This window comes from Podarcis pityusensis, assembly GCF_964106645.2.
Source record: "Podarcis pityusensis genome assembly, chromosome: 4".
Taxonomy (NCBI): domain Eukaryota; kingdom Metazoa; phylum Chordata; class Lepidosauria; order Squamata; family Lacertidae; genus Podarcis; species Podarcis pityusensis.
In genome coordinates, this window is record NC_138027.1 from 23,512,055 (window position 1) to 23,539,469 (window position 27,415).

The window sequence follows — 27,415 nt, forward strand, 5'->3', positions numbered from 1 at the left end:
AATTTGGCACTGAAACTGGAAGGTTATAAACAGGAAGTCCGCCTCCCGTTTTTGTAAATAGACTGAAGCAAAGATGTTACAAGTTAAAGCCTTTGAAAGCTTTTGGCAAAGGATTAAATTTCCACCGGTTTAAAATACAAAACCCCCTTTGGAAGCAGGAGAAGAGGGGGAAATTTTGGATCTAGTGCGCCTGCAGGAGAGAGTGAAAAAATCAAATTACCACTGCTCTGAACCTCGGAATGGGCTGCCAGATGACGTTTGGAGAGAGTGCTTTTGACAGAACGGATTTGACAGCTAGCTAAATGAGAGTAAGATACTGTTTCCATTGTCCTTTTCTGCGTTTAAAAAAGAGGAAAAATAACTGAAAATTTATCTTTAATGCTTGAGTTGTGCCTGAAAGAACTGATACAAGTGGAGACTGTTTCCCTCTAGAGGGAGCTTTTGAAACTGTTACAGGAGTATAACTGGGGGATTTCCAACTGCAGATAAGGATTCTGAGAACCAGAGAGCGACCTTGGACTATTTAAAAATGTTGACAGGAGAGGCCATTGTGACTGTTTTATGTAAGATAAGCTGTTCGCTGGGACAGCTTCACAAGAAGATGGATGACATGACTTTCAAAGTTGATAATTTGGAACAGAAAGTGACTAACGTGAGTCAAAAAGCGAACACCAACACAGAAATAATTCAGGACTTGGTACAGGAACCCATTTTGGCAGGACAAATGGTGGAGGAGAAGGAGAATGCTGCTGTTGTTGAACATAAAATAATACAAGTGAGATCTGTGGTTTTACAGAAGCAAATTGAGGATTATAAGTTGAGGCCTTCTATGATTGAATCTAGGAAAAGTCAGACTCCGAGGAATGGATCCTGGCTTGGATTAAAGAAGGAAAGTTGGAAAGAGCCCTCTATGCAGGGATTAACTGACTTTTGGGACATGGACTCGGGCCTGGAGGAGATTGAAGTTTTGGGGGCCTTTGGAATTGGAGGAATTTTGAAATATGCCCGGAAATACTTTATGGACTGTAGCTTTAACTATGGAAATTTAGCTGATTTGTTCAGAAGGAAGAAAAGGATTGACAGGTTGGAGTTTCCCCGAGATTTGCTCTTTAGCATTAAAGAAAATGAAGAAGACCTGCAGAAGGGACTTGGAAAAGAGTTAAGAGCCTTGGACATAAGATCACCAGGTTGATGGACTTTATGGAATTGAGGAAAGGACTGGCAGAATCCGAAACCTGGGAGAGGAGATGGTGGAAGAAGATTGGAAAATTTAAAGTTTATACAGTGGTGTCCCGCAAGACGAATGCCTCGCAAGACGAATTTCCCTATGGGCTTGCTTCGCAAGACGAAACGTCTTGCGAGTTTGTTTCCTTTTTCTTAAAGCCGCTAAGCCGTTAATAGCCGCTAATAGCCGTGCTTCGCAAGACGAAAAAACCGCAAGACGAAGAGACTCGCGGAACGGATTAATTTCGTCTTGCGAGGCACCACTGTATATAGACTTATGGTAAAACTAATGAGTGATAGAAAAATGGTGGAATGATTTGGGGGGGGGCTTAACAGAAATGTTATAAGGAGTTAAGCACATATAAGTATTTTAGTTTTAATGGAAAATAAGGTTAAAAAATACGTTATTTACAATATCACAGAAAATGGAGAAAGATGGAAAGGATTTGCTGAAACAATTACCGTATTTTTTGCACCATAACACTCACTTTTTTCCTCCTAGAAAGTAAGGAGAAATGTCTGTGCGTGTTATGGAGCGAATGCCTACGGGTGGCGGGGGGGATCTGCTGCAGTTGTGAGCAGAGGATCCATGGTTCCCCTTCCTTCCCTCCTCCGTGGCTCGCTTTGAAACAGCAAAGCGGGAGAAGAGCCGCTGAGTGGGGAGGAGGGACAGAGAGCCTGCTTGCCTTAAAGGAGCAAAGTGGGAGAGGAGAGTAAGCAGCTCCTGTCCGGTTGGCTCCTTTAAAGCAAGCAGGCTCTCTGTCCCTCTCTCCTCCCCACTCAGCTCGCTAAATAGCATTATTAGCAGCATCCTTCTCCACACACCCCATGCGTGCTCCTTGTCCCTTGAGTGCTTCCTTCCCTCCCCACTTAAAACGTGGTTACAAAGCACGGATCCACATGGATCCTCAGAATTTTTAATAATTTTTTTAAAAAATTGCACTGGGTCACCCCAAATTCACCATCAGATCACATAGCATGTCCATGGCTATATCTTGCACCAAAAAAATCACGCACCCACTGTTGCCTGGGATCGCAGTGGTGCAAAAACGTGGTTACAAAGCATGGATCCACATGGATCCTCAGGATTTTTGCATTGGGCTACTCCAAACTCACTGTCAGATCACATGTCTGTGGCCACAGCATGAACCACAAAAATCATACATCCACTGTTTTGTTTAGAATATTTTTTTTCTTGTTTTCTTCCTCTAAAAACTACGTGCGTGTTATGGTCTGGTGCGTGTTATAGAGCGAAAAATACGGTAATAGAAGTGGAATACAAAAAGGGAGGTGAGAGGAGGTCGAGGAAACAAGGGAATGAAAGATAGAGTATGGAAAAGAGATGATGCATGTTTTTAAATTGTTTTTGTTTTGTTCCATTCAGGGTTAAGGTTAGGGAGTGGGGTTTGTTTAGTTTAGTTTAATGTGTCTAGTTTTGAGTTTAGGTTGTGTTTTGTATTTATATATTGTATTGTATTGTTCTTTTCTTTTTGTTTTCCTCCTTTGTTTTTTCTTCTGTTTTTTCTTTTTTTTCTCTTTTTGTAATCTATAAAAGTAATAAATACTACTTTTTTAAAAAAAGGAAAAAAGCTCTACATTGGTGGGGATTCTGGTTCTTGGTCTCTGGGTCACTCAACACTGAGTGGCCCTCAATCTAACCTAGAATGGGAATATGAATGGAGAATATGAATGAGAATATGAATGGGAATATGAATGGGAATATGGATGGAGCTAAGCTTTCGGCAGTGGGCACCAACCCCACATAAACAGAGAACAAGGTCATATGGAAAATGATTGAATAAGTAAGAGGCTAAGATGCAACCCTGTTTCCTCTCCTTTGTTGGTAATAATTTTTTATGATTTGCCTGCTTGTTGGGAGCATTTCACTGGCAGCTCATGGAGGTGTATAATTTCCTAATAAGAAAAAGTAACCTTAAGCTAATGTTCATTCTGGTTAATTTATTCCAGAGTATAAATTGGGATTGAATCAAAGGCTCCGTTTAGGTTCAGGAAGATCGTATAGAGCTTTGACTTGGATGCCTTAGAATATTTATCAACAGGACTCAGCTATACAGTTGCAAATAAAACATTTTATGTGCGCTTTATACAATGTGACACTAGATGGTGATTGTGAGCCTTATGGAAAATTCAATGTATTTTTTTAAAACACTTTAACAAAAATCATTTTCAGAGCGGTTTTTGTGTCTAGATTCTATCTGGGTGAGATAGGATGACACAGTGGTCCAGAGTAGTTTACCCTGGCAAAAGACCACCTGCTCTGGGCCTGGTATTGCAAGTTGAGACATCCAAAGTGTAAGTTTACCCAACAGATGTTTAGCATATAACTTACCCACTATAGGGAAAAGACTTCTTGATCTATAGTTAGATGGTATTATATGGTCTCCCTTTATATACTGGAACTGTTATTGCCCTTGTCCATGCCTCTGGCATGGATCCAGTGTTATTCACTGATGTAAACAGGTTAGCCAGCAAAGGGGTTCACCAGTCAAGTCTAATTTGAGTACTTTGGAGCCTATCACATCTGGACCAGATGCCCTTCCCTTTCTTTAGCTGGACTATTAGCATTTTTACTTCATCAGGTGAGATTGGGAGCATAGAATGGTGACCTGCCACTCCATCTAGTCGTTCCTTGTGCAAGACACTTGCAAAGTAATGATACCAACTACTAAGTGAAATGGATGGGGTGGGGAGGTCTTTGGTGTTGAGTTCCTCCGAGACCAAGAACCAGAATTTCCTAGAGCTGTTTGAAGTTATGAAGCAGATTTTCCCATTGCTTGTTAGTATATTCAGTTCTCTCTCTCTCTCTCTCTCTCTCTCTCTCTCTCTCTCTCTCTTTTTTTTTTTTAGTAAGATACCGCAGTAGATTTTTAGAACTAAAATATTCTGGAAGTAGGCAGCACCCTCTTCCTTGCAGTATTGTCAAGAAATATTCTGGATATAAGATTTTAGAGCTCTACGTTCCTTGTCAAACCACTTGTTAGTAAAAGGCTCCCTGGATTGTTTCCACACCTTAAATTGTTGTTTTGAAAAATCAGATGTTCATAGATTTTCATATCCTTTGATAGCTTCTTGGGGGTATTCTGGGTTAATTACAGAAACTGCACTCCAGTGTTGTATTGGTTTTAAATAATGGATGGAATTTATGCAGTCCAAGGAATTCTTGGCAGAATGTGTTATGTTTTCATCAGGAGTTGGGCAGGAAAGGTGTGAGCACAGGACAGTTAAGTTCTATGGCCAAGGTCAAAAATAAGTGGTCATTTAACAGTGCAATTGCCCACCACGACTCAATCCCCCGATACTGGGGAAACTAGGAAATAGTCAAACACACAGTTAACCCCTTGTTTGATATATAGGTGAACTCTTCGGAATTATCAAAACTCACTGAATAATTGAGCAAGACTTTACTGAATTGAATGCAAAAATTGGTGAGGCATATGCCTGCATTGTTCAAGATGTTGTCCTTAGAACAGTAGACAGTTAAAGGCAGGTAGAGAATTACCTTGGTCAAGTCCAAGCACTCTGAGAAGTGCAGAGTCATCATTGCCCACCCTCTCGTTAAAGTCACATGCTAAGATTATTTCAGTAGAGGGAATTTGTTGCAAACTGCTTCAGTGAAGAAATGGGGAGGGCATCTCTGTGCAGGGAGATATATCTGTATAGATTTTGGCAAGTGTCCCTTGATTCTAATCAAACTTGAAGGCTTAGATCAGGCATAGGCAAACTTGTCCCTCCATATGTTTTGGGACTACAACTCCCATCATCCCTGACCATTGGTCCTGTTAGCTAGGGATGATGGGAGTTATAGTCCCAAAACATCTGGAGGGCTGAGTTTGCCTATGCCTGGCTTAGATTGTAGAGCTACAGGCTTGAAGGAATGTCAGGTTTCAATCTAAACATAGAGCAGTAAGAATGGCTAAACTGGGTGGAATCTACCTTTTGGGTTTAGTTTGAAGGCTGGCAGTGAATAGGCTTTAAAGCCTTCAATTACTATTGGGGTTTGAGACCAGGTCTCCTAGGAACTCAGTCATTTGCCTTATTTCTCCAGCTCACAATGTTTCATGACAAGAACTTAATATCTAAGGGTGGAGGAGACTTAAAGAGTCAGTCAACCTTGATAGGTTGCCATATGGAGTTATTATCGTCATGGCATATACAGCCATTTCCCAAGCCCTCATGCTTACCTTCTGATACTGAGGTCCTAGTCCCCTTGGGGCTCGGGGTGTTGTGAGGTGCACTTATGCACATCCACATTAATTCACTTATCAGTAACATGTTCAAAGGAGCATCTTCTGTAACCATTGCTTAGCATCAAAGGAGTTTCTGGACTGATGGGGATCAAGATGTTTTTAAGTAAACAGGTTTTGACCACTTCTAATCTGTCTGTAATCAGGTGCTGTTCAGAAGTTGTTTATTTCTTAAAGGATTCTTAAATTGTTATCCATGGAGAACTCCCCTAAAGGCACTTTCATCCAAGATGTTCAGTTCTCAGACGGCAAATTATTAGCCGCCTTTTTAGATTTTTGAGTGGAGAGGGGCGAAGTTCTCACACACTGGGGTGTCTTCAAGTTAGTAAGATTGGGCAGTAGTGGAACTTTAGCTGCCGTTGAAGATACCAGCTAGAAATATCCAGGGATATAGGATAATGTCTCATGAGTGAAGAGTGTCACTGGTGGCTTTCTGAATACTGGGTGCAGTAGAAACCCCACAGCAATAAATACAATATAGCATCTTATTTGCTTAGCTCAGGTTAAGAGTGTTAAGCTTAGCTACTTTAGTTATCCATGGATAAAGACAGTTTTTGCAGCCCTGTAAAGTTGATAATTACTTTTAACAAGATCTGCTAATGGTTCAACCAGCAGACCTTTGCCCTTTTGCTCTGGCATCACAACCAAATTTTTGTGGGGCTTGGTTTTGGGAGTTGTCTGGGTTCTGGTCACTGTTTCTTACATGTGTGTCAATTTAAATGGGATGGGATAGGTCCAAACCACGTTTTCTTAAGAGGAGTGAAAATAATAAACCTTAAGCAGAAACCAGCTCATTATTGTAAGGAAAGTGTTGGATGCAGTTTTGAGCATAGATACAAGTGACTTGGAACACATGAGAAGGGTCAAAAGGGGTGGGGAGAACAAAATTTTGCTTCCAGAAGAAAAGAGTGAGGCTCCATCTATTTATTTATTTAACAAATTGTGTATCTCTAAGCGGTTTACAGAAAATAAAACAAACATTAATATTGTCACTAAAACATTAAATTTAAAAACCAAACAGTGGAAGACTACAAAAGAATTGTATATACTATGTGTCAAAAAAAAGATAAAAACCTGTGCCCACAAGACCGCACATGTAGAACAAAAACTTGCACAGTGGCATAGAGGTATAATTCTTCTGCTAACTTTTGAGCATGGGAAAAGGGTTGCCTGCTAAAAACTCTGACCTCCAAATCTGCTCAGCCGCTTTTTTAGTTCTTGAGATTTCAACAATCAAGCTTTGTTTATCTCTAAATAAGAAAGATCTGAAACTAATGAAAACTGAAGTTGCTTAATTTTTGCACCTGATACACAGTTTCAGACATAAAAGACAAATGCACCTCTGGTCAAAAGAGGTTGCCTGAATATGTTACCGACACTACTGTAAGTGACTGGTGTTTCAGAACTTTATGAAGCTTGGCCATAAAGATTCATGTATAAACTGCTTTACAATCATGTGAGGCAAGTCTCTATCACTCCTATATTGTAGACAATTAAATCGGAGTTTGCCTTGTTACCCAATTGCATCAATTATCACTACCAGGTTTCTATACATTAATTTTCTGTAGCAATTGACCAGAAACCTGCTTGTGGATTTTAGCATGTCACAATTCCATGTACAAATTTATTGCAGTATGTATGTGCACTGGGGTACTAATAGCACATTCTTCAGTCCATGGATGAGCAGGAGCTTATATGCAGTACAGTGGTACCTCGGGTTACATACGCTTCAGGTTACAGACTCCACTAACCCAGAAATAGTGCTTCAGGTTAAGAACTTTGCTTCAGGATGAGAACAGAAATCGTGCTCCGGCGGCACGGCAGCAGTAGGAGGCTCCATTAGCTAAAGTGGTGCTTCAGGTTAAGAACAGTTTCATGTTAAGTACGGACCTCCAGAACGAATTAAGTACTTAACCCGAGGTACCACTGTATATGATTTACAGGTGTCCAATGCTATCCTATCTTACCCACTCCTATTAGATAAACATTAGATAAACACTGAGGTTCATTCTTTCACGATTTCATAGTGCCTTTGAGCCAATATTAAACATTTTAACATGCTCCCTGACCACCACCCCAACCTTTAAACATTTTGTGCTAAAGTCAAGACTGAAGTCATTTTGACCAAACCAAAGAGATTTCCCATTTTCCATATTAAGTATCATATACAGTCATTTCTACATAGGAGTAAATTAAATAAATTAAAATGAGATTTTATTTTATTTTTTTTTTATTTTACAATTGGGAACTGTGGCTAATACCTAAAGATAACCAATTATAGTTTGGTTAATGAAGGACCCATTTCCCATATGTGTCTCATTGTTTGGAAGAGCTAGCCAGTCTTCTCTCAAGTAGCAGTTTTTGTAACTTTTTCTCTACAAAAAGTAATCTTATGAAAATATAGGCAGGCAGGTTGTATATTCACAGCAGTGACCAGAGGATGAATGACTGCTGGGAGCAGCACAGAGAGAAGTGGTGCCATGGTGCTCCTGTAGCAACAAAACTGGATGCCTATATCTGCCTCACCTGCAATAAAGCATGCCTCTCATATCAATCTCTATAGCCATAGTGGGAGCTGTAACTCTCCAGTTTGACTTTACCCCCAAAGGCACACTCCTCCAATGTCTCCCAAGTCAGACTGATGCCAACAACCACAATGAAAATACTGCAGATTCATGGTGTTCTCGCTCCTTACCTCCTTTTACTGTGGATGGTTTTCCTCTACTCTAATCGTGGTTTATGTAATATCCAAGTTGGCAACTGTTATTAGTGCTTGCACTTGAAACCAGAATGGAAAACCCATAGTTTTTTGTTTGGAGGACAAGCTCACTTCCTCATTGTCCAATTTAACCATTTAAGTTCACTCTGGGGGTTTTAATTAGTTAATTAATTACTATAATGTCTTCATACCACTCGGTGAGCAACTTTCCAGATTTCATTGTGGCAATAGACATTGCTTGAACAATGTTGGGTGGTTGTACTACACCTTAAAAGCCGTATTAGGACAACCTGCTTATAAAAGTGCAAATCTGCATCTGAATGTAATTACAGATAGGGTATTTTAAGTTTTTAATGTTTGATGCTTTATTATGTTTTATATATTCTGTAAACCGCCCAGAGTGTCTGGGGAAACCCAGCCAGATGGGCAGGTATAAATAATATTATTATTCTTTATTAATTTCTGAACTTCAAGGAAAACTTCTCACCATTATGTGGCCAAAATAGCCCTCCCCCCCCCATATAAAAAATGTAAATAACTTCATTAGGTGTCAGTAATATGCAGTGTTGGGACACACCTGGCCATGGTCAAGTTTCTCCCAAGGTTGGGTTTTTCAGTTGTTCTTATCTCGTGACTTTGTAGACTAGTCAGCGTTTAGAGGAGTGGCCACAAACCATGGTTAAGAAAGGATACTGGGATTATTTGTATTGCCAAACAATGGTTGAAAACAAGGTGGGTTTTTCAAACCAAGATTTCTAAGCCAGTAGCAAAACGATTTGGTTTCAGAAATGGTTTCACAAATGGGTGCTGTACATATGCAGATCATTGCTGAGAACTTTCTAGAGCTAGGTTTTTGGGTGAGCTTTCCCCCCTTCTCTCAGTGTGCATGTTCATGGGAGCATGGCCCCCAACTTCCCGCTCAATACCTTTTGGCAGAGGCATCATCATCAGAGATGATATCCTTGCTCTCGGGCAAACATTGTCCTTGTTTTCTTCTCTCTTATCTATTTCTTGAGTAGTTTGTTACCTTTATCTTCTTGGTTTTGTTGGTTGCTGTTTGTTTCAGGCTGCTTCTAGAGCCATTCACTGATTAATGTGATGTGGGTCTAAAAAGGTTTTCATCCACACTGCAGAATATAGGTTTTGTTTCATGAAGGACAATCTCCATAGACCAGGGGTCTGCAACCCGCGGCTCCGGAGCCGCATGTGGCTCTTTTACACCTTTGCCGCGGCTCCGGGGCGGATACTAGCGAGGGGAGGAGGCGCATTGTGCGCCCGACACTCCCCACTGTGGCGGGTGCTGTACTGGCTGTGACGTCGCATGGGGGCGGTGCATGCGTTAGTAATGCACCGTCCCGACGTCACCTTCCCGCCCGCCCGCTACGTTGTAAGGGGCATGTACGCTGGTCACTGCATTGAAAGGGGGCATGTACGCTGGTCACTGTTTTGAAGGGGAGTGAAGAACACACACACAAAAAAGGGTAACTTGTTAATTTAACGTTTATTTCTATGAGGAGTAGTAATTCTGAGGGGTCAAACAAAGAAATAAAAAAAAAGTGACAAAAAAGTTATTTTTATAATGACGAGTTTTGCGGCTCCCAGTTTTTTTTTCTTCGGAAACGGGTCCAAGTGGCTCTTTTTGTCTTAAAGGTTGCAGACCCCTGTCATAGACAATCTACAGAGATTGTTTTCATGTCACAGGTTAATGATAGAGGAGATGAGTTTGGGTTCTATGATAATGTCCAAAGTTAAGTGCTGAAGTGTGTTATTAAACAAATATTGATCTATTTGTATATGAGAAGTTTCAGTTCCTTAAGATAGTAAAGTCCAGTTACTCCTAATATTTTCAGATCTTCAAATACAGTATCATGACACAGCTTGTCATTTACCAGTTAGGTATTTTATCATCTCCATTTCTAAATGGCAAATTACTGAAATTTCTATTTGTTGTTTAGTCGTTTAGTCATGTCCGACTCTTCGTGACCCCATGGACCAGAGCACGCCAGGCACTTCTGTCTTCCACTGTCTCCCGCAGTTTTGTCAGACTCATGTTTGTAGCTTCAAGAACACTGTCCAACCAGAAATTTCTATAGCGCTGTATAAAAGATTATGATTGTACACAAAGTTCAAACACAAAATACCATAAAAATTAGATCATTTGTTTTGTGTGGAAATTGTTCAATTTGGTTGTGTATGTTTTGATGTTTATGACCATTTTTGTTATGTTGCAATTAGATATTTTCTTCATGTTGCAAACTGCCTTGAGTGGCATACAAATAAAATTATGTACTTGTGTATGTATGCATAATCATTAGAGTGACAACCTAAATATGTAATTAAAACATAGGTACCTCAGTTTAAGAACAAACCTGTTTAAGAATGATTCGGTTTACGAACTCCACAAAACCAGAAGTAGTGTCCCGGTTTGAGAACTGTACCTTGGTCTAAGAACAGAATCCGAACGGTGGAAGGGCACCAGCAGCGGGAGGTCTCATTAGGGAAAGGGTGCCTTGGTTTAAGAACGGACTTCCGGAACGGATTAAGTTTGTAAACCGAGGTACCACTGTACTGTAAATGAAATTCTGCAACCTGACTTACTGTACTCACTAAGTTCAGTTGCTGAAGTTACAGTTCAGACAGTCAAACAGCAACTGTCAGGAATGGCCTGTTAGTTTGTTTAGTACAAGAAAAATAGACCATATTTCTGAATCTGAGTGTCCCTCCAAGTTTGTTTGCTTAGGTAACTTACATTGCTCAATGAAGAAGTGTTACCAACTTGGATAGTTTTTTAAATGATTGATTTGAGTTTCTCAAAAAATGTGTGGGTTCAGTTGAGGAGTTATATAAAACTTGACCAAATAATGTTTCAGCCGCTTATAGCATGTTAAGTTTCCAGTAAGTATTTGGAAGGTTGTGGGATGTCTGATGACAAAACCTGTTAACTCCAAAACTAGTTCCTTTTTAGAAAGTTGCTAGCCCTTGTCCTGATAGCTGAAATTCAAACTCAAAGCTTTTTGCTTCCTCCTTGAAAGTGAGGCATACAGCAAATTTGCTTTGAATCTGGAGTGGGGAACCTGAGGCTTGGGTGCTGAAGCTTGGGTCCAGAGCTTTCCATCTGGCCCTTGAAACACTCCTCAAGCTATACCCCTCACTGACCCTGCTTTGTAACCCAAGTGCATGTGCCTGGCTAGAATATGCTCTTGAACTCTGATAATAGTTTTCTGATGGAGGATAGAGAGGTGTGTGAGTGTGTGTAGAAACCAGCGTACTGTACATTTGTTGATCCATTCATTGTGGCCCTGCCTACCACTAGAATTTGGTCCTCAGAAGTGAATGCTGAAAAGGGTTTCCCCAACTCTGATATCGTCTTCCATCTTCAAAGTCCTACAGAGTAGGAAAATGTCTTCACGTTCACCGAATTCTCCTGAGCATTGTGTTGGAATTTTGAAGACAAGGGCATTCTATTGCTATTTCCATGGCTAGCAGGTGGTGATCTGTAAATATTTATTATGCAGTATGGGTGTCGTTGTGTCCCAACATCTTTTTATGTTACTGACACTTATTATTTAGCCTTTTGGAAAAACTGAGTGGGTCTCCTTTTACCTACACTGGGAATAGAATATTCTCCTTCACTGTCAAATTGCTTGTCATATTGAGAGGTAATTTTTAAATTTTAACTTTATATATTTTGTCTCTTTAAGATTCCTGGATATCTCAGTCAGCTTCATTTCCAAGGAATCAGAAACAACCAGGTGTGGATTCTCTGTCACCGGTGGCATCCCTCCCAAAGCAAGTCTTCCAGCCTCCTACACAACAGCAGCCTTCTAAGCAGGTTAAAGTCACATGTGCTAACTGCAAGAAACCTTTGCAGAAGGGCCAGACTGCATATCAGCGGAAAGGATCAGTTCACCTTTTTTGTTCCACTACCTGCCTTTCATCATTCTCGCATAAACCAGCTCCAAAGAAACTCTGTGTTATGTGCAAAAAGTAAGGGTTAGATCTTACTGCTTGATCCTTGTCAGTGTGATCAGTATTCTTGTTCAGTGTTCCAAGAACTCAGTAAAATATTTTAATTTTAATCATTTATTTATTGCATAAAATAAATACACTGCTTGATATTTGGTTTTTTATATATATATAAAAAACCGTCCTTAAAGCAGTTTATCCAGGACATGAATGAGCTACCTTCTTTCAACTTATTCTTGTTCATACTTGTTATAAAAACTGATAGGCATTGAGTTGGATCAAATGTAATGACCAAATCATTAGCCCATTTTGAAGGGTCTTCTTGGTAAAGCAAACTATAGTTAAGCACAAACCATGATTTGCTCATAGTGGGAGATGGGAAATTGTTGGCTTGAGTGCCCATTCACATTGAGCTAACCATGGATCAGTCATTATTTAGCTAACAAAATTTATATAACGCTTAATCAGGAAAAACCTCTAAACATTTAACATGAAACAATATAAAATAACTAAAATGAAGGTGGTTTGTATAAAAAGTTTTCTGCTTATCACACACATGTTTAGTCCTTTCTCTGTATAATATAATCCTATGCCAATACAGAGACTTGGAAAGAGGAACAAAACTAGTTAAATTTCGTACTACTTAGCATCTTAGTTTTGTTCACTGTCTCCTCTTCTGGAATCCATGAAGAATGCTGTTTGGCACTAATGATGTGGGTGTATAAACAGTTCTGAAAAAACAAAATATAAAATTAAGCTGAGACTTGTGGGAAGCATGGGTGGAGCGTTTTGGCCTAATTTGTACACATTTGTTGAGTGCTAGCAGTGAGGTCTGTGGGTGGTGCCAAGTCCTGCTTTGCTTTGTTAATGAAACATGATTAAATCCAGTGTGCTAATATTCTTGAAGCCCTTTTAAGTTACCCATCTAAACAACATTAACTGCTGCATTGAGACATGTTGGACAGTTAGATAAATTGATTTTGACATCAACTTGTAATTTAAAAATGTATAACTTTGCTTTTGAAGCTGTCAGGTTTACTGAGAGAGAAGAATTGTAACTATCTGTTGATCCATTGGCTGTATGCAGCTAGGTAGCTGTCTTCCTGTTTTATTAGAGTAAAATCACTTCAGGTTAATAGGGCTTAGCTTATGCATACTTCAGTACAAGAGACCTAAGGTTTGTGAGTATCTTATGAGCAATGAGCAGCTATAGCACAAAAGAATTAAATGTGCTCCCATTCCTTTTTGTTAAACAACAACAAACGTTTGCTTTATGGTGTTTCTGTTTATAATTGATATTTTTGCTTCTCATGGTATTCCACGTGTCTCCAAATAATACTTTTACAAATAAACTTTTCCATTTTCTTCATTGTATTTTCACCACGGTTGAGCACTGATGTAGATATAAGACTAATTCCTTTTAAATTGTGGTTTGTGAAATGGGAGACTCCACCCCCAGTCCCCCAAATCAATTTATCCCTCTTTTCTGCCACCAATCATGGCTTTACATTACAGCTGCATCTATGGCAAAATAATTTCATAAACAGATTGAACTACATTTTCACACTCTAATTTACAAAGAAACAGGATTTGTTCTCTATAGTTTGCATTAGGTGTCCATGATATATGAAAATATGTTTTCACTGCTAGATGAGAAGGGGTGTACATATCTCCTGATACTCAAGGAGAAAAGACTGGCTTTTGATATGCAAACCATTATTTGCACTGCTCCTTAGTCTACAGCAGGGATAGCCAATGTGGTACCCTCCAGCAGTTTTGTACATGAACTGTCTGCTCCAGCCAGCATGGTCCGTGATCAGGGTGACGGAAGTTGTTGTCAAAAACATCTGGAGGGCACCAGGTTGGGGAATACTTGTTTAACAAGCAGGAACGAGCTGAAGTAAGCCTTGGGCTTGCATGCTCCTCCCTATCCTGGAGAGCCAGTGTGGTGTAGTGGTCAAGAGTGGTAGACTCGGAATCTGGTGAACCGGGTTCGCATCCCTGCTCCACATGCAGCTGCTGGGTGACCTTGGGCTAGTCACACTTCTTTGAAGTCTCTCAGCCCCACTCACCTCACAAAGTGTTTGTTGTGGGGGAGGAAGGGCAAGGAGAATGTTAGCCGCTTTGTGATAAAGCAGGATATCAAATCCAAACTCTTTTTCTTCTTCCCAGTTTTTTGTTCAGACTTTTAAATCTTGTACTGTCTGTGACTATTGTATTTTATGGTGGCTCCTAATATTTAGAGGACATTCCCTTCTTATCTTTCAGAGACATAACAACAATGAAAGGTACCATTGTTGCTCAGGTTGATTCCAGTGAGTCCTTCCAGGAGTTTTGCAGCACGTCATGCTTGTCCTTCTATGAAGACAAACAGAATCCCTCAAAAGGAATCTTAAATAAGTCTAGATGCACTATTTGTGGAAAACTAACAGAGGTTTGTTTGTTTCTCCCATCCCTCATTTATACACTAATATAATATTATTTGAGTTTCTCAGGAAATTACTTAGGTAATATTTCTCACCAATATTTCTTATGTGGGCAGAATTTTCACTTGAGCGACTTGTCATGCTCTTCAGTCTTCTGGCAGCATACAAGTTCTCATATGATACCTAGGAAATGAAAATTATTTACCTAGCCTTTCCAGATTGGTTGGTTTGCATTTCTGCATCCTTCACAGACTTGAATTTTCTTAGATTAAGTATTCTTTGATTCTTTTTAGTTACGATTTGTAGTAGTCTCTATCCTTGTCGTTACCATTAGTCTGTCATTTTCCTTCTTTGCAAAGATAGAAATAATGCATGTACTGTAATGCGTGGTTCAACTTTGTCAGTGTCTGAGGCAAGGAGGAAATTTGGTGCATTTTGCTCTTTGTGCTTTTAATATACACGTACAACTCATTTTTCCTCACATTTTCCCATAGTGCAGCTTATTCTGTGAATATTAGTTTTATGGAAAATGGGGTATTTTTCTTAGAAGAGGGCATTAGTTTCCAATCTTTGAAAATTAACTTTTTGAGAGTTACTGAATTTCTGTGGTGATTTTGCCTTACATGTGAAAATATATGCCTTACATATATTTTGCCTTACATGTGAAAGTTTACTAAACACATTTTATTTCATTCTGGGTTTTTTATACTCAGTCATGTACTGAATACTTACCAATGTTTACAAGTCATATATTTTACAGTCAAATTGTATTACATGTAGTATCCTCTGTTCCTCTTTTGTTTTTGCTTTTTAAGTTTCAAAAGTACCAAATGCAGCTTGCATTTCTGAAATTGCATTTTCCACATTTTTCAAACAGTTTAACCCACATTTATGTTTAAAAGCTGTTATCTGGCTAATTATAACTCACTACAGTAAAATTGTCCCCCCCCCCCCCCTTTTAGATCCGTCATGAGGTTAGCTTTAAAAATATGACACATAAGCTGTGTAGTGACCACTGCTTCAATCGATACCGAATGGCAAATGGCTTAATAATGAATTGTTGTGAGCATTGTGGGGAATACCTGCCAAGTAAAGGAGCAGCAAACAATATCCTTATGGTTGATGGAGAGCCGAAAAGATTCTGTTGCCAAAACTGCGTTAGTGAATATAAACAGGTAACTCTTTATCTTCCATTGTCATTTAGTGATAGCTTATTTAAAATTGTTTAACCAGTTTATTTTGAAACCATACTTGGTATTACAAGTAGTGTACATTTGTTCATCTCGAAGCACATTCCTTATTTTAAAAGTGAAACTGAGGACACGAAACTCCCATGTTGGTTGAAGTAGCACCTCCACAATCAACCTTGGCCCTTTTTTCATTCATTTGGAGGCATGTCTAGGATATGGCAAACATATTTCCACAATAAAGCTGTATTTCATGTGTTGATCTTAACATACAGGTTTTGGCCCTGTATGTTAGATTTCCACTTGTTTTTAAAAAATTAAGAAAAGATCAGCCAACAAAATATGCCTTCTTCCATATGTTTCTCATTAAGGATCCTTAAAGCACTTGCTGTAACTAGCTGTAGCTAGCTGGTTCTTCAGAAGGAGTGGGGTTTGTTTTTTGTTCCATCCCTCCAGTTACCGCATATGTGACTGTGATAGCAGACTCTTTGAAGCAACACGACAACTGACAATTTTGTCCAAAGAGCATCAGGGGTAGTGCATATGGGATTTTTCATTCTTTTCTCACAATAACTCCGAATTCCTCCACGCTATTTCTCCCAAACCTCTCCCACTGTAGTCGCCAGTCCTGAAGCTCAGGTCTTTCTTGAATGCCCTTTGACCTTCCGGGGGGGCTTGAGAGGGGCGGGGTGTTCTCCTTGTGCAACTATTCTTGTGCATGTTCTACACTGGATCCAGGCCAATGTATTGTTTCATCAAGGTGCTTTTTAGGTTGCTTCTTAACTGTGGAAGAATTTTCTATTCCTTTCTTGGAACAAGGTAACTATTAGTCTCTTAAAGTGGAGAGGCTTTATACTGAATAAAAAATACTCTATATTCTATCTCATTTTGTATTAGCCTTTCCTGTTCTTAATGTTAAGATGCTACTTATATATATTTTATAAAATGTAAACAGCACTTCTAGAAACATAACATGGGCCTTGTTGTTTTATTATGCAGCAAAACAAAAGGGTCAAAATAGGTTATTCAAGATACTAAAAATGATAGGCACACACTGAAGCCACGGAGAAACTTGGAGAAGCCTTGAATAAGATTTCATGAAGGAACCCAAAAGATACAAGAATAACATGGGAGTTTCCCACACAATCAATAATGCATTGCTGAAATTCCAAGTGAACATGGAATTGTGATCAAATAACAACTCTGTATCTTATCAGTTTATTGTGACATGTACATTTTTTCACCTGTATAGATATTTCATGCTATTTTTGACATATCATCCCATATGTTTTTTCCCCCAAGAGGGTGAGGTGGTGTGATATATGTAGAGGAAATTACAAAATATTATTTGAATCATTGAAGTTTTTATTTTTGGGACCTATATTTTAGAATTTATTTGGAGATGGATGAACGCTTTAGCATATCAACTTAACTTTATGTAGAAGGCTGTGGGGGCAAATATTTAGCTGCATATAAAACTTGGAACCTGATAAATCCCTCTCCTGTTATGTGCTTGGCCATTAATCTGCAATTAAAGGCCCTTGAATGAGTCTAGTGGTTTCAATCCTCCTTGGGGCCACTCATAAGCTGTTTGTTGTCCAAGAGTGAGTAGCTTGCATGGGAAGATGATTCTCTGGCTATGGGAGATATTTATATTCTTCCCATTGCAGGTAAAATGCCTTGGCATTTTGTAGTATGCCTGGCTCCATATGCAGTAGTGCAAGGCCCAGGTGGGGGAGAGTGTATTAGTGGTGTATTGGGGACCCTTCCCATGTGTAGGAAAGGGATGGATCATTCTGTTGGATTGTAAATGGTTTGTTATGGAGAAAGCTAAGTTACTTCTATACTTTAAAAAATAACCAAGAGATTGGTGCTTTGGCTTTAAATTCATAGTTTAGAATGGTTGATAAATTGGTGGTTTTTGGGGTCTATGTAAGCATAACCTACATATTATTTGGGATTTCACTATAGAAGGATGGAACCATAGTAGTGGACCCTCTGTCTAGCATTTTGTGAACTAGCTTTATTCTGATTTTAAATTACTATAAAGGAATGTAAACTGATTGCATCTTAAGTATTTTTTGACTTAAAAATCAACACAGCTATACCTTATATTAGCAAAAAACTATGGGCACTATAAGTATTGTTAAATATGTTTAAATATTTTCACATTTAATATTAAAACACAATCGTTTGGAAACATTTGTTTTGAAATTTTTGGTCTGGGCCTAAAGCTTAGCCTAAACGCAATAGGCTATGCAAAACTGCCTTTGCTTTTTGCTACTAAAAAAGTTGTATTAACAAATATTTGGTTTTTATGTAGTAGGAAAACTGATAGACATAATATTTGTACCTACTTAACATTTTGTTTAAATAAATAATTTTTTCCACAAATAACTTTTTTGAAGTAGTTGTTTCAGTTCCCACTCGTTCTGCTCTCTCTCAACATTTTCCTGTGCAATTTTATTATGGTAGTCTTTAGTAACACAGAATTCATGGATAAATAGCTTGAAAGTGCTTACAACTTGACTTTAGAGACCGTTATTTTAGTTTGGTTGTTCTTTGAGGACTGACATATTTTCCCACATCATGGGTGCCATGTGAGAAAAGTACTTGGAATATGAAGGCATACTTCCTTCCAAGTGTTCACATGGTTGTACTGGAATGCATGAGGAGAAGGGACGGGTTGCTATGTGGCAGTAGATTTGCATTGGTTACATATCATTTCAAGCTGTCCTGGAACATCTGCAAGCCTAGGAATGCCAATTTGCTGCTTAGCAAAACTTTTCCTTTCACCTTGTGCTTTCAGTATAACCACATCAAAGTGCAGAAGCGAGCAGAATCTTAACATGCTTCTGCCACTATATTTGCTTTAGGAAAGTCCTCCAATACTTTGCTTTATATTCTGTATGGTCTCAGGGACCATCTGAAAATGCATTAGTCCACAGACAAGGGCTTATTTACTTACTGCTCTTCCTCTCTCTCGAGCCCAGAGTGATGCCGGCTTACATGGAGTCAGAACTTTAGCTCTTAGCACAGTGTTTTCTGACTGTCTAGATGGGTAGGCAAACTAAGGCCGGGGGCCGGATCTGGCCCAATCGCCTTTTAAATCCGACCCATAGACGGTGCAGGAATCAGCGTGTTTTTACATGAGTAGAATGTGTCCTTTTATTTAAAATGCATCTCTGGGTTATTTGTGGGGCAGAGGAATTCTTTCATTATTTTTTCAAAATATAGTCCAGCCCCCCACAGGGTCTGAGGGACAGTGGACCGGCCCCCTGCTGAAAAAAATTGCTGACCCCTGATCTAGAACTCTCTGTGGTCTGTCAGAGGCCTTTCACTACCACGCTGCCCAAGATCTCGGAACGTTAAGTCTTGGATGAGACCCTTTATTATAAAAATAAAAATCTGAAGAAACAAATGAAGGTTAAATGTGGAAGACAACACAGTGTTTAAGAAGATATGAAATGAAGCAAATAAATAAATAAATGAAAGAAGCTCAATTATGATAACATGAGTTCAACTGGCCATCCATTTGTATCATTGATGTCCAGCTATTGTAGGCCTGAAAGCACTGCTGCAACATAACAGAAACCTAGGGCTGCATTGGTCTTGCACTATGCAGGGGGGTTTTTTCTGTGCAACTTTACTGGAGAACTTTGCCAGGTACATTTTGTCTTGATTCCTTTTTCCCATATTGGTCACTGAGAAGAAGCCATGCAGTTGTTAAAGGTCCAGGAGTCTGTTCAGAATCCAGCAGGCCTAGAGGAAAGTAATATCAATTTTATCGCCAAAACTCAAACACACAACACATGCAGACTGCTTCCTTAGCCATTGAATCTAAAAGGAGCAGAAAACATGGGGGGGGGGGCGGTTTGGAGAAAAAGGAAATACAGAAAGTGTCTAAAAATTCCAGGTTATTAGGTGATGGGTTGGAGAGGCAGTTCCTCCAAGAAGTCCAGGACCTGCGTGTGCTGCAGAAGTGGTGCTATAAAGATGATTTAACATGCCTTGCTGAATGCATTTCCGTAACACAAGGAACATGTTGCCATTTTATGTCAATCGCTGTGAGGGTTTTGCTGAGTTTGCCCATAGATACTATCGCAATACAGCTGAGCATTCACTCTTTACACTTCAGCTGCTAACCAGTCACTCTTGATGGACATTACGGCTGTGTGTTAATACATGCGTCAGTAAAGGTGTCTGCACTAGATAAGTGAGTGAAGCAGTTTACAGATTTTATTCTGGTATGTGTTTCCAGAATCCAGTCGCATGATCTTTTTGTGTATTTGGAATGACACACACTGCAGTGCACATGGGTTTTCTAATACAAATATTTTTAATACTGTATCTGGCAAAGTAATTCATGAAACTGCACTTAGACCACAAACAGAATATTGCAGTTTTGGCTGCTGTCTGTAATTGACTCGTTTTGTTTGCATTGCTTTATGGTAGCTAAACCTCAATGATTTCTATCTCTTTTTCTTCAGTGGTTGATAATTCAGGGCATGTCCTTTTAGTTTTTGCTCCTTACTTTCTTTGCTGCTACTTTAACTGTTAGCGCTTATCTGTCACGCTTTTCAGAGGAGGTAGTTGTATAGAATCAAACAAGTAAACTTTGTTGCCAAAAGGTAGGCTTTTCATTTTGAGCAAAGGAACATGCAGCAACAGTGAAAAGTGGTAAAAGAAGGAATGCTCTAATGAACATGTCATGTGTCTGCTTGAACGAGTAAATAATATTAATCTTCAAGGCACACGAAACAGTAATGTAACAGAGATGAAAGAGCCTAATGCCTTAATTTACTTGAAATTCAAATACATAGAGTACGTATCTTCTGTCAGATGCTTCTAAAAATGTCAGAATGAGTCTTGCAGGAGAGTGGTAACTTTACTTTATTTGCTGTTTAGATCTGTGAACCCTAAAAGTAACACCTGAATTCTTAATTCGTATTCTGCTTGTAAGCTTTTTTCCTACCTTAAGGCATCCCCTTACTTACAAAACTGCTTGTACCTTTGTTTTTCTTTTGTTCCTTTAGTAAGCAACTTTCTCCCTTCCTTTAATCTTCTCACCACGGCTAACTCTTTCTGCTTCCAAAAGCTCTTCTGTGTATAAAACACATTGCTGTATCTAACTTAACTTTCATATGCTTTTTTTGCTGTATTTATAAGATTTCTTATCCACCCTTTACCGCAAGATTGCAGTGCGGGTTACAAAAATACAGTTATAAAAACAAGTAAAATTGTTCAAACAAAAAAAAGGGGAACATAGATTTAACAAAAGAAGGTGGGTCCCACAAAACAAAATAAGTTAACTGTGAAAAGGCCATGGGAAAGTGTCTTACTTTCACACAAAGTTCTCTGGTACTTTTTACTACATGGTTCCTATATTTAACATCTAAGTCACTGGGAGAGATAATCTGGGGGTATGAGCTGATTGGTGATTGGGTGTCACCAGTATTTTGATGATTCCTAGTTTTACATCTCCTTTTCATCTAATCCAACTGAGGCTGTGGGAATTGTGAGCGGTGCTTGGGTTTGTAGTGGCTGAGGGCCAGTAAACTGAAACTTGGTACAGGGAAGACATGAATATTGTTGGGGGGTGGTTTGTCTGCCCAGCTAGGTGGTGCTCAATCTGGTTTGGATGAGGTTTCACTCCCCTCTATATCACAGATAGCTAAGAACCCTCAACTAGCCTTTCAGAAGTGTGCTTAAATGTAAGATGGTTTACACCAGAAAGGGGCATGCCATATCATTTTTTGGGGGGAGGGAATTTCATGATTCTGAAGCCACCACACTAAATAGTGTGTTTTTTATAGATGTCAACCTAATGTCAGTAACCACTGGTATAAGGGTCTGTGCTTCCTTAGCCAGTCGTAATTATGGGTGATGATGGGTTGTTCAAAAGGGAAAGGTTGCCCATGAGAGTCATACTATTCTGGATACTAAAGGTCACCAGCACCTTAAATTAGTGTCAGAAACATCATGGTAACCAATGAAGTTGTTTCAGAATAAATGTTATAATCATAGTGGCGCAAATCCATCAATGTACGGACCTATTGAAGTTTCTGGATGGTCTTTGCAGTTCGCCTACCAACCAAGACTGTTAAAAAGCATTTTGGACCACTGGCACATCCCAGGTATCCTGGAACTGAGGAGGACTCAGATGCATTCCAAACTGCAAACATGAGTGATATGACTCCCCCTTCCAGAACAGGCAGTTTCCCAGATTGCTGCTTGTTCAAATTTCCAACCATAATTTCTGCTAGATGGAACTTCAGTTTATTCACCCACATCCTATCCCATTACAAACTGAAGATACTCTTTTAGAGGAGGCCTTCCACGTTTCAGATAAAAGGAGGGGACCTGGGTGACTTGTAGCCATTTCATGAAGATAAAAGGTCTAGGGGAAACAACTGAACTGAGGATGCACATTGGTTATTTTCCATGAGGAGAGATTCTGTTGTGTCGGCACTGTATTTTACAGTGGAGTCCATTGGGCAGAGCAAGGGAGAAACAGACTTGACCGCAACAGTTGCAGTAGCTGATCAATAAGTTTCTCCTTCCCCTCTGCATGACCTACTTTCACCCCACCCCTATTTGGGTCATCAAAAACATCACCCTCATTCCCTTGGAGTGATGGATCCTGAAACTGATGCTTCACAGCTCCTGTTGGTTTTCCCGAAGGGGTCAGTATAAAAACTGCTTTGCCACATTCTTGCTGTTAAGCACTAGCATTCTGATTCAATCTACAGTTTTGGTTGTAGCAAAATGTTCTCTAGTGGCTAACAAGTCTAAACTCCCTATACAAGCAGTTACTATCCCATGGCCCACCAGAAGTTGCTGAGTTGCAACTCCCATCATTCCTGGCCATTGGCCACTGGTTGATGAGGGTTATAGTTTAGCAATATCTGGAGGGCTACAGTTCAGTCACCCATGCCTTATGCCACTGTCTCATTTACATATTTCAGACAGTTTGGCTTTCCTAGCTGGCCCTGCATGTGGAACAGGTAGTATCTCAGAGAAGACTGCTGGAGGCCCTGATTTTCAATCTCCTGCCTTGCAACTTAAGCTTGACTTTCAGGACCATAGGACTACTTCCCCTGTGTCAGTGGTGCCAATATGGACCATTGGTTCCCACCCAGTATACTTTGCCAGACTGCATGATACCTGGAACCTTCATACCAGGCCGAAAAGTCACTGTATCCACCAGAAATCTAGGTATCTTGGTCTCTGATGATTGAATTACCTACAACAAGGAGCCTGTCCCCATAGGGATACTCTCACTGTGACAGGATATATGTTAGCCCCTCAGTAATGAGTCACTTCTAATGGAACATTTCCTCTTAGAGTGCTGTCCTCATGCCCCAAGATTCACTAGGACTGCAGAGGAGCTTTCGCCTTGAGAATGAAAAGCTGCTTTGTCCTTGAAGGCCTCGTCCACCAACCTTTCTGCTTCCCTTTGCTTCTCCGGATCCCAAGAGCTCTTGCCACTTCTTTTTAGTGAAAGACTTGATTTTCAGCTGGAGGATGTACTGTTTAAGGAATGGTTATGGAAACACCCTTTGCATGTTTCAAAGCTGTGTTTCTATACAAAACACAGTTAAATTAATTCCTATCTTACTTAATACAAAGAAACCATTTGTCTAGAAAGCAGACATTTTCCTCCAGACTCTTTAGGCAGCTTCTGTAAATCAACTTTCAGATAGTAAGACTGCCAGCAGATGGCCTTGTGAGACTGTCGGAACATCCTCAGAACAGATATGAAATCATGGCTGTTCTAGCTAGATTCCCCATTAATCACCAGCAGTACTACAGCGACTGACTAATCTTAAAGGAAGACTTTCTCTTTCATGGGTTGTCTAAGCAAGCGCAAACTCAGATTAAATGAGTCTGAAACTTTCTGCGTTTTGCAGAAGAAAGTCTAGAACATGTTGATTGGTATTTAAAGAAGACTCAAATAAGATCATACTTTCCACTGATCAAGTTAAGGTTTAGGTTTAGGTTTGATTGTTCCCTGTCATTTCTCTTGGTGGGAAAAACTTCTTGGGTGGTTTCAGAGTGAAAAGCAGGTTTTAGAGGCTCCTGTTGCAGAGGCAGAAATTACTCACATGGTACTGTGAGTTGCTCCCATAGTACTAGATAGCATGGGGCAAGGTACCCAGCATGGTGCCTTCAGGTTGTAGCTGGGCTGTAACTCCCACCAGTCCCAACCAGCATGATTAGTGGTCAGGGATGGGAGCTTTAGTCCAGCAACATCTGGCGGGGCAGCATCCTGGCTACCCCATGGTAGGAAAATGAAGTATGTCTTGTCCCCTGTAGACATTGTTCCCTTGCATGTAAGTCAGTCAGTTCATATTGGGTTATAACTGAATTTCCTCCTAAATAAATTAATTGCCTTTGATCATTTCCTACCTAATTAGCCAGTGGTTATAGTAGATGTTAACTCAGTGTATGACATTTGTGAAAAGGGCAAATTAAGTTACATAGATTAGGTGATTAAAAAAATCTAAACCTGCTTTGCATTCACATGGAGACTGCACACATGAACCCAAGTCCTGTCATCCTTGCCCATAAACATTCTGGAATAAAAATAGCATGGGCAGACCTGTATGCAGATTGCTTCACATAAGCAGACACAATTTGCAGATGATGTTGAATGCATGTTCATGAGGTGGAACTGGCATAGACAGGGGTGGGTGGGTGCTATCTCTCTTGTATGTGGGTTCTACATTCTGTAAAATACATGTGCATAGGGATCCTGTGTGTGGTGACTTGGCCTTGCTGTAACAGTAGCTGAGCTTTTGAGAGGATACTAGAAAATTTCTGTATGCCTGTTGTAATAAGACAATCTGATTAAGTCATAACTAATGTTTTTTTACTTTTTCATTATTTGCTTTTTAGAAATATGGCAAATTAACAGCTTGTACTGGTTGCAGAGTTCAGTGCAGGTTTTTTGACATGACACAGTGCATAGGACCTAATGGACATATGGAGCCATACTGCTCAACTGCATGCATGAACACACACAAATCAAAACATGCAAAATCAGAAAGTAAGTGAAAAGGTTGGCGTGTTTTCATCCATGATGATAAAATAATTTTCCGAAGTAGAAGACTCTTGTTTCACTTATGCTTTCTATCTGATTTTCCTTTGGGGGAAAAATTATTTTAAATTAGTTGATGCCTAGATTACATTTAGCACATAAAATAACATTAGCAATGTTTATCGGTCACATACAAAAGCTATAAAGACTTTTAATATTTAGCTACTCTTAATTCTTCCATTGCATCTATTTTTGTCTTAAATTCATTGTGAAGCTTTTATTTTATGACAGAGGAATATTGTTGGAGTCGATGATCAAAGAACACACATTGCTAGCAAAAGTGCAGTGTGTTCTTCCTTGCAAAATAGATGGAGATGGTTAAAAATCAGTTGAATTTGTTTGAAAAAGTGCAAGTACATTTTTTGTAACCCCACCAAAATAATACACTGAGGCATGATTTACATAAAAAGTGTTTGTAATTATATCTGTATTTAAAAACAAACTATTTAAGTAGAGCTTTCACATTGGCTTGGTTCAGATGATTATCTGATCATCTTACAATGCCATGATATGAACAAGATGATTTGTTCCTCCTTCAACACTGTGAGGAAGCTTGTAATTACCCATAGATTCTGTTTTCATCTGAACCAAGAAACTATAGTTTCTAGCTTCAAAACACCTGGTGTCTTCCAAGGCTGGTAACTGTAGTCTCCTGGTTCAAGTGAAGTGGGAAAATAGAGATTTCCTGGATTGATTGCTTGAGTAGCAAAGAGGCTGCATTCCCAGCTAAAATACTCAGTTTATTAAGCCAAGATAAGATGATATGAACGCAGCCATTGATGCAGATTTTGAGAAACACCAACTTGTTATTCATAACGTTGTACATTTGCATTTATTTTATTTGTAAACTACATTTTTCTTTTAGGTATGGGGATTGTTTGCCACTTTTGTAAGCGAAACTGTTTACCTCAATATCAAGCCACAATGCCTGATGGAATACTGTACACCTTTTGCAGTTCGAGTTGTGTAGCTAAATTTCAGGTTAGCTGTTGTGTTAAATCTCTTCCTCCCTGGATATGTATTTTTCTGTGCATGCCTGTTAGGTGCTCTTAGTATGTTCATATTAAATAATTTGCTACCTACTCATTGTTAAAAACTACTCTTTATGAATATGCGTTTAAACAAGTGGGGCTTCTAATGTACCTGGTCAAATTTTGGCACTTCTCAGTAATTTCAGAATTATGGTGAGAGTTATTTGAATGTCCATTCCCTTGCACTAAGAAAAGTGAGATTGTAAGCAGGTCACCACCTGCATTGGGACAACCCATGGTTACTTGAACACAAGATCAACTTTGACCCTGTGTATTAAACTTAGTTTCAGATAACCACAGGAATTCCTGGGTCATTTCTGCATACTGTAATAGGAAGCATTTATATCATCCCATGTTTAGAAGTTGGTGAGAGACAGGGAGTAAGTTTTAATATCTCAATGTGAGTGAGAGTTGGGCTTAAGTTCTCCTTTGGGCTGCAAGAAAAACCGAATGTTTAATTTGGCATTGACTGGCAACCTATGTAATTGTGCTTCTTTGAGAGATTAAGAATTACACTGCACAGAACAATTGGATTGCTTTCCAATGCACTGTTTGCTGGCTGTTCATCCCATATGAGTGACATTTGAAGCCTCAGCGTACATGTAATAAGGCTGCCATGTATTCACGTTGCATAGTTTTAAGCGACAGAGTTCTGAATACCTTAATCCCCATTCCATTTTAAAAGCAGTAAGTGTTTTTAAATAAGAAAAGAGGGAGCAATTGTTTATGCTACTTGGTAGTGGCCTCCAAGTGGCCTGCTGCTTATTCTTGAATGTTATGCCAGTTTTACTTAAAATAACCAAATGTGCTTGTGTCTACACCATCCAGATTTGATACAAGCCAGTGAGACTTGATGTTGAATGGGCCTCGAGCCTCTGTTGCTTTCCTGACCTTTTGCCTACTTTGTTTTCTGTAAATGAAATAGAAATTGTAAATTTGGAGGATGGCGAAATCATCATTGCAAGGTGGTGTCTTAACCCTGATGACCCTTTGTGCCCTGGGATTATTAGTCTTAAGTATGCAATTGTTAGCTATGAATGCTAGAAAAAAGAAAATATTCCCAGATATGATATGCCACATAAGCTGCATGGGAACAGAAAAGATATTTGGACCTACTTTCCTCATCATTTCTGCTTCCCAAAGCTACCCCAGAATGAGATTTAGGAAGGAAAAATATGGATATCAAGGAGTCCAGCACCATAGCAACCCTTGTCTCCTAACCTCACCAGAAATTGGATGAAGTCCTCCAACTCTTTAGAGGTGACATTGCTAAATAGGCAAGCAACTTAACAGAGATCTCAGTGACAGCAAGCACGGCAATGGAACTCAGCTTCAAGAACAAAGCCGCCATTGAGGTAATGAAACCCCCACAAATTGACTTAAAGCTACAGCTAGAAGACATTCAGGATCAAGTTTGCTGCCTGAATATTAGGGCCAGGGGGAATCCACGAGGAACCTGGAGAGCAAAGTTTGCAAGAAGCTTTTATAGCACAG

General features: G+C 39.5%; 1 protein-coding gene and 1 long non-coding RNA gene across 10 annotated transcripts in view; one reads left to right on the forward strand and one right to left on the reverse strand.

Annotated features, from left to right (window-relative positions):
* The window catches only part of ZMYM2 (zinc finger MYM-type containing 2), a 65,918-nt gene that overhangs the window by 14,904 nt on the left and 23,599 nt on the right, over nucleotides 1-27,415 (forward strand). For 8 of the 9 annotated variants that reach the window (XM_081001795.1, XM_081001797.1, XM_081001798.1 and 5 more), the window contains 5 exons: nucleotides 11,910-12,195; nucleotides 14,443-14,608; nucleotides 15,563-15,775; nucleotides 24,689-24,839; nucleotides 25,756-25,871. In XM_081001795.1, coding sequence (XP_080857921.1) covers nucleotides 11,910-12,195; nucleotides 14,443-14,608; nucleotides 15,563-15,775; nucleotides 24,689-24,839; nucleotides 25,756-25,871 — 932 coding nt within the window. The remainder of the gene's footprint in view (nucleotides 1-11,909; nucleotides 12,196-14,442; nucleotides 14,609-15,562; nucleotides 15,776-24,688; nucleotides 24,840-25,755; nucleotides 25,872-27,415) is intronic. The other variant, XM_081001800.1, reaches the window with a different exon arrangement.
* Nucleotides 9,249-10,847, reverse strand: LOC308476278. The gene is made up of 3 exons (XR_013985826.1): nucleotides 10,287-10,847; nucleotides 9,888-10,139; nucleotides 9,249-9,387 (listed from the first exon to the last, which is right to left on the reverse strand). It is a non-coding gene; the product is annotated as an uncharacterized lncRNA (long non-coding RNA).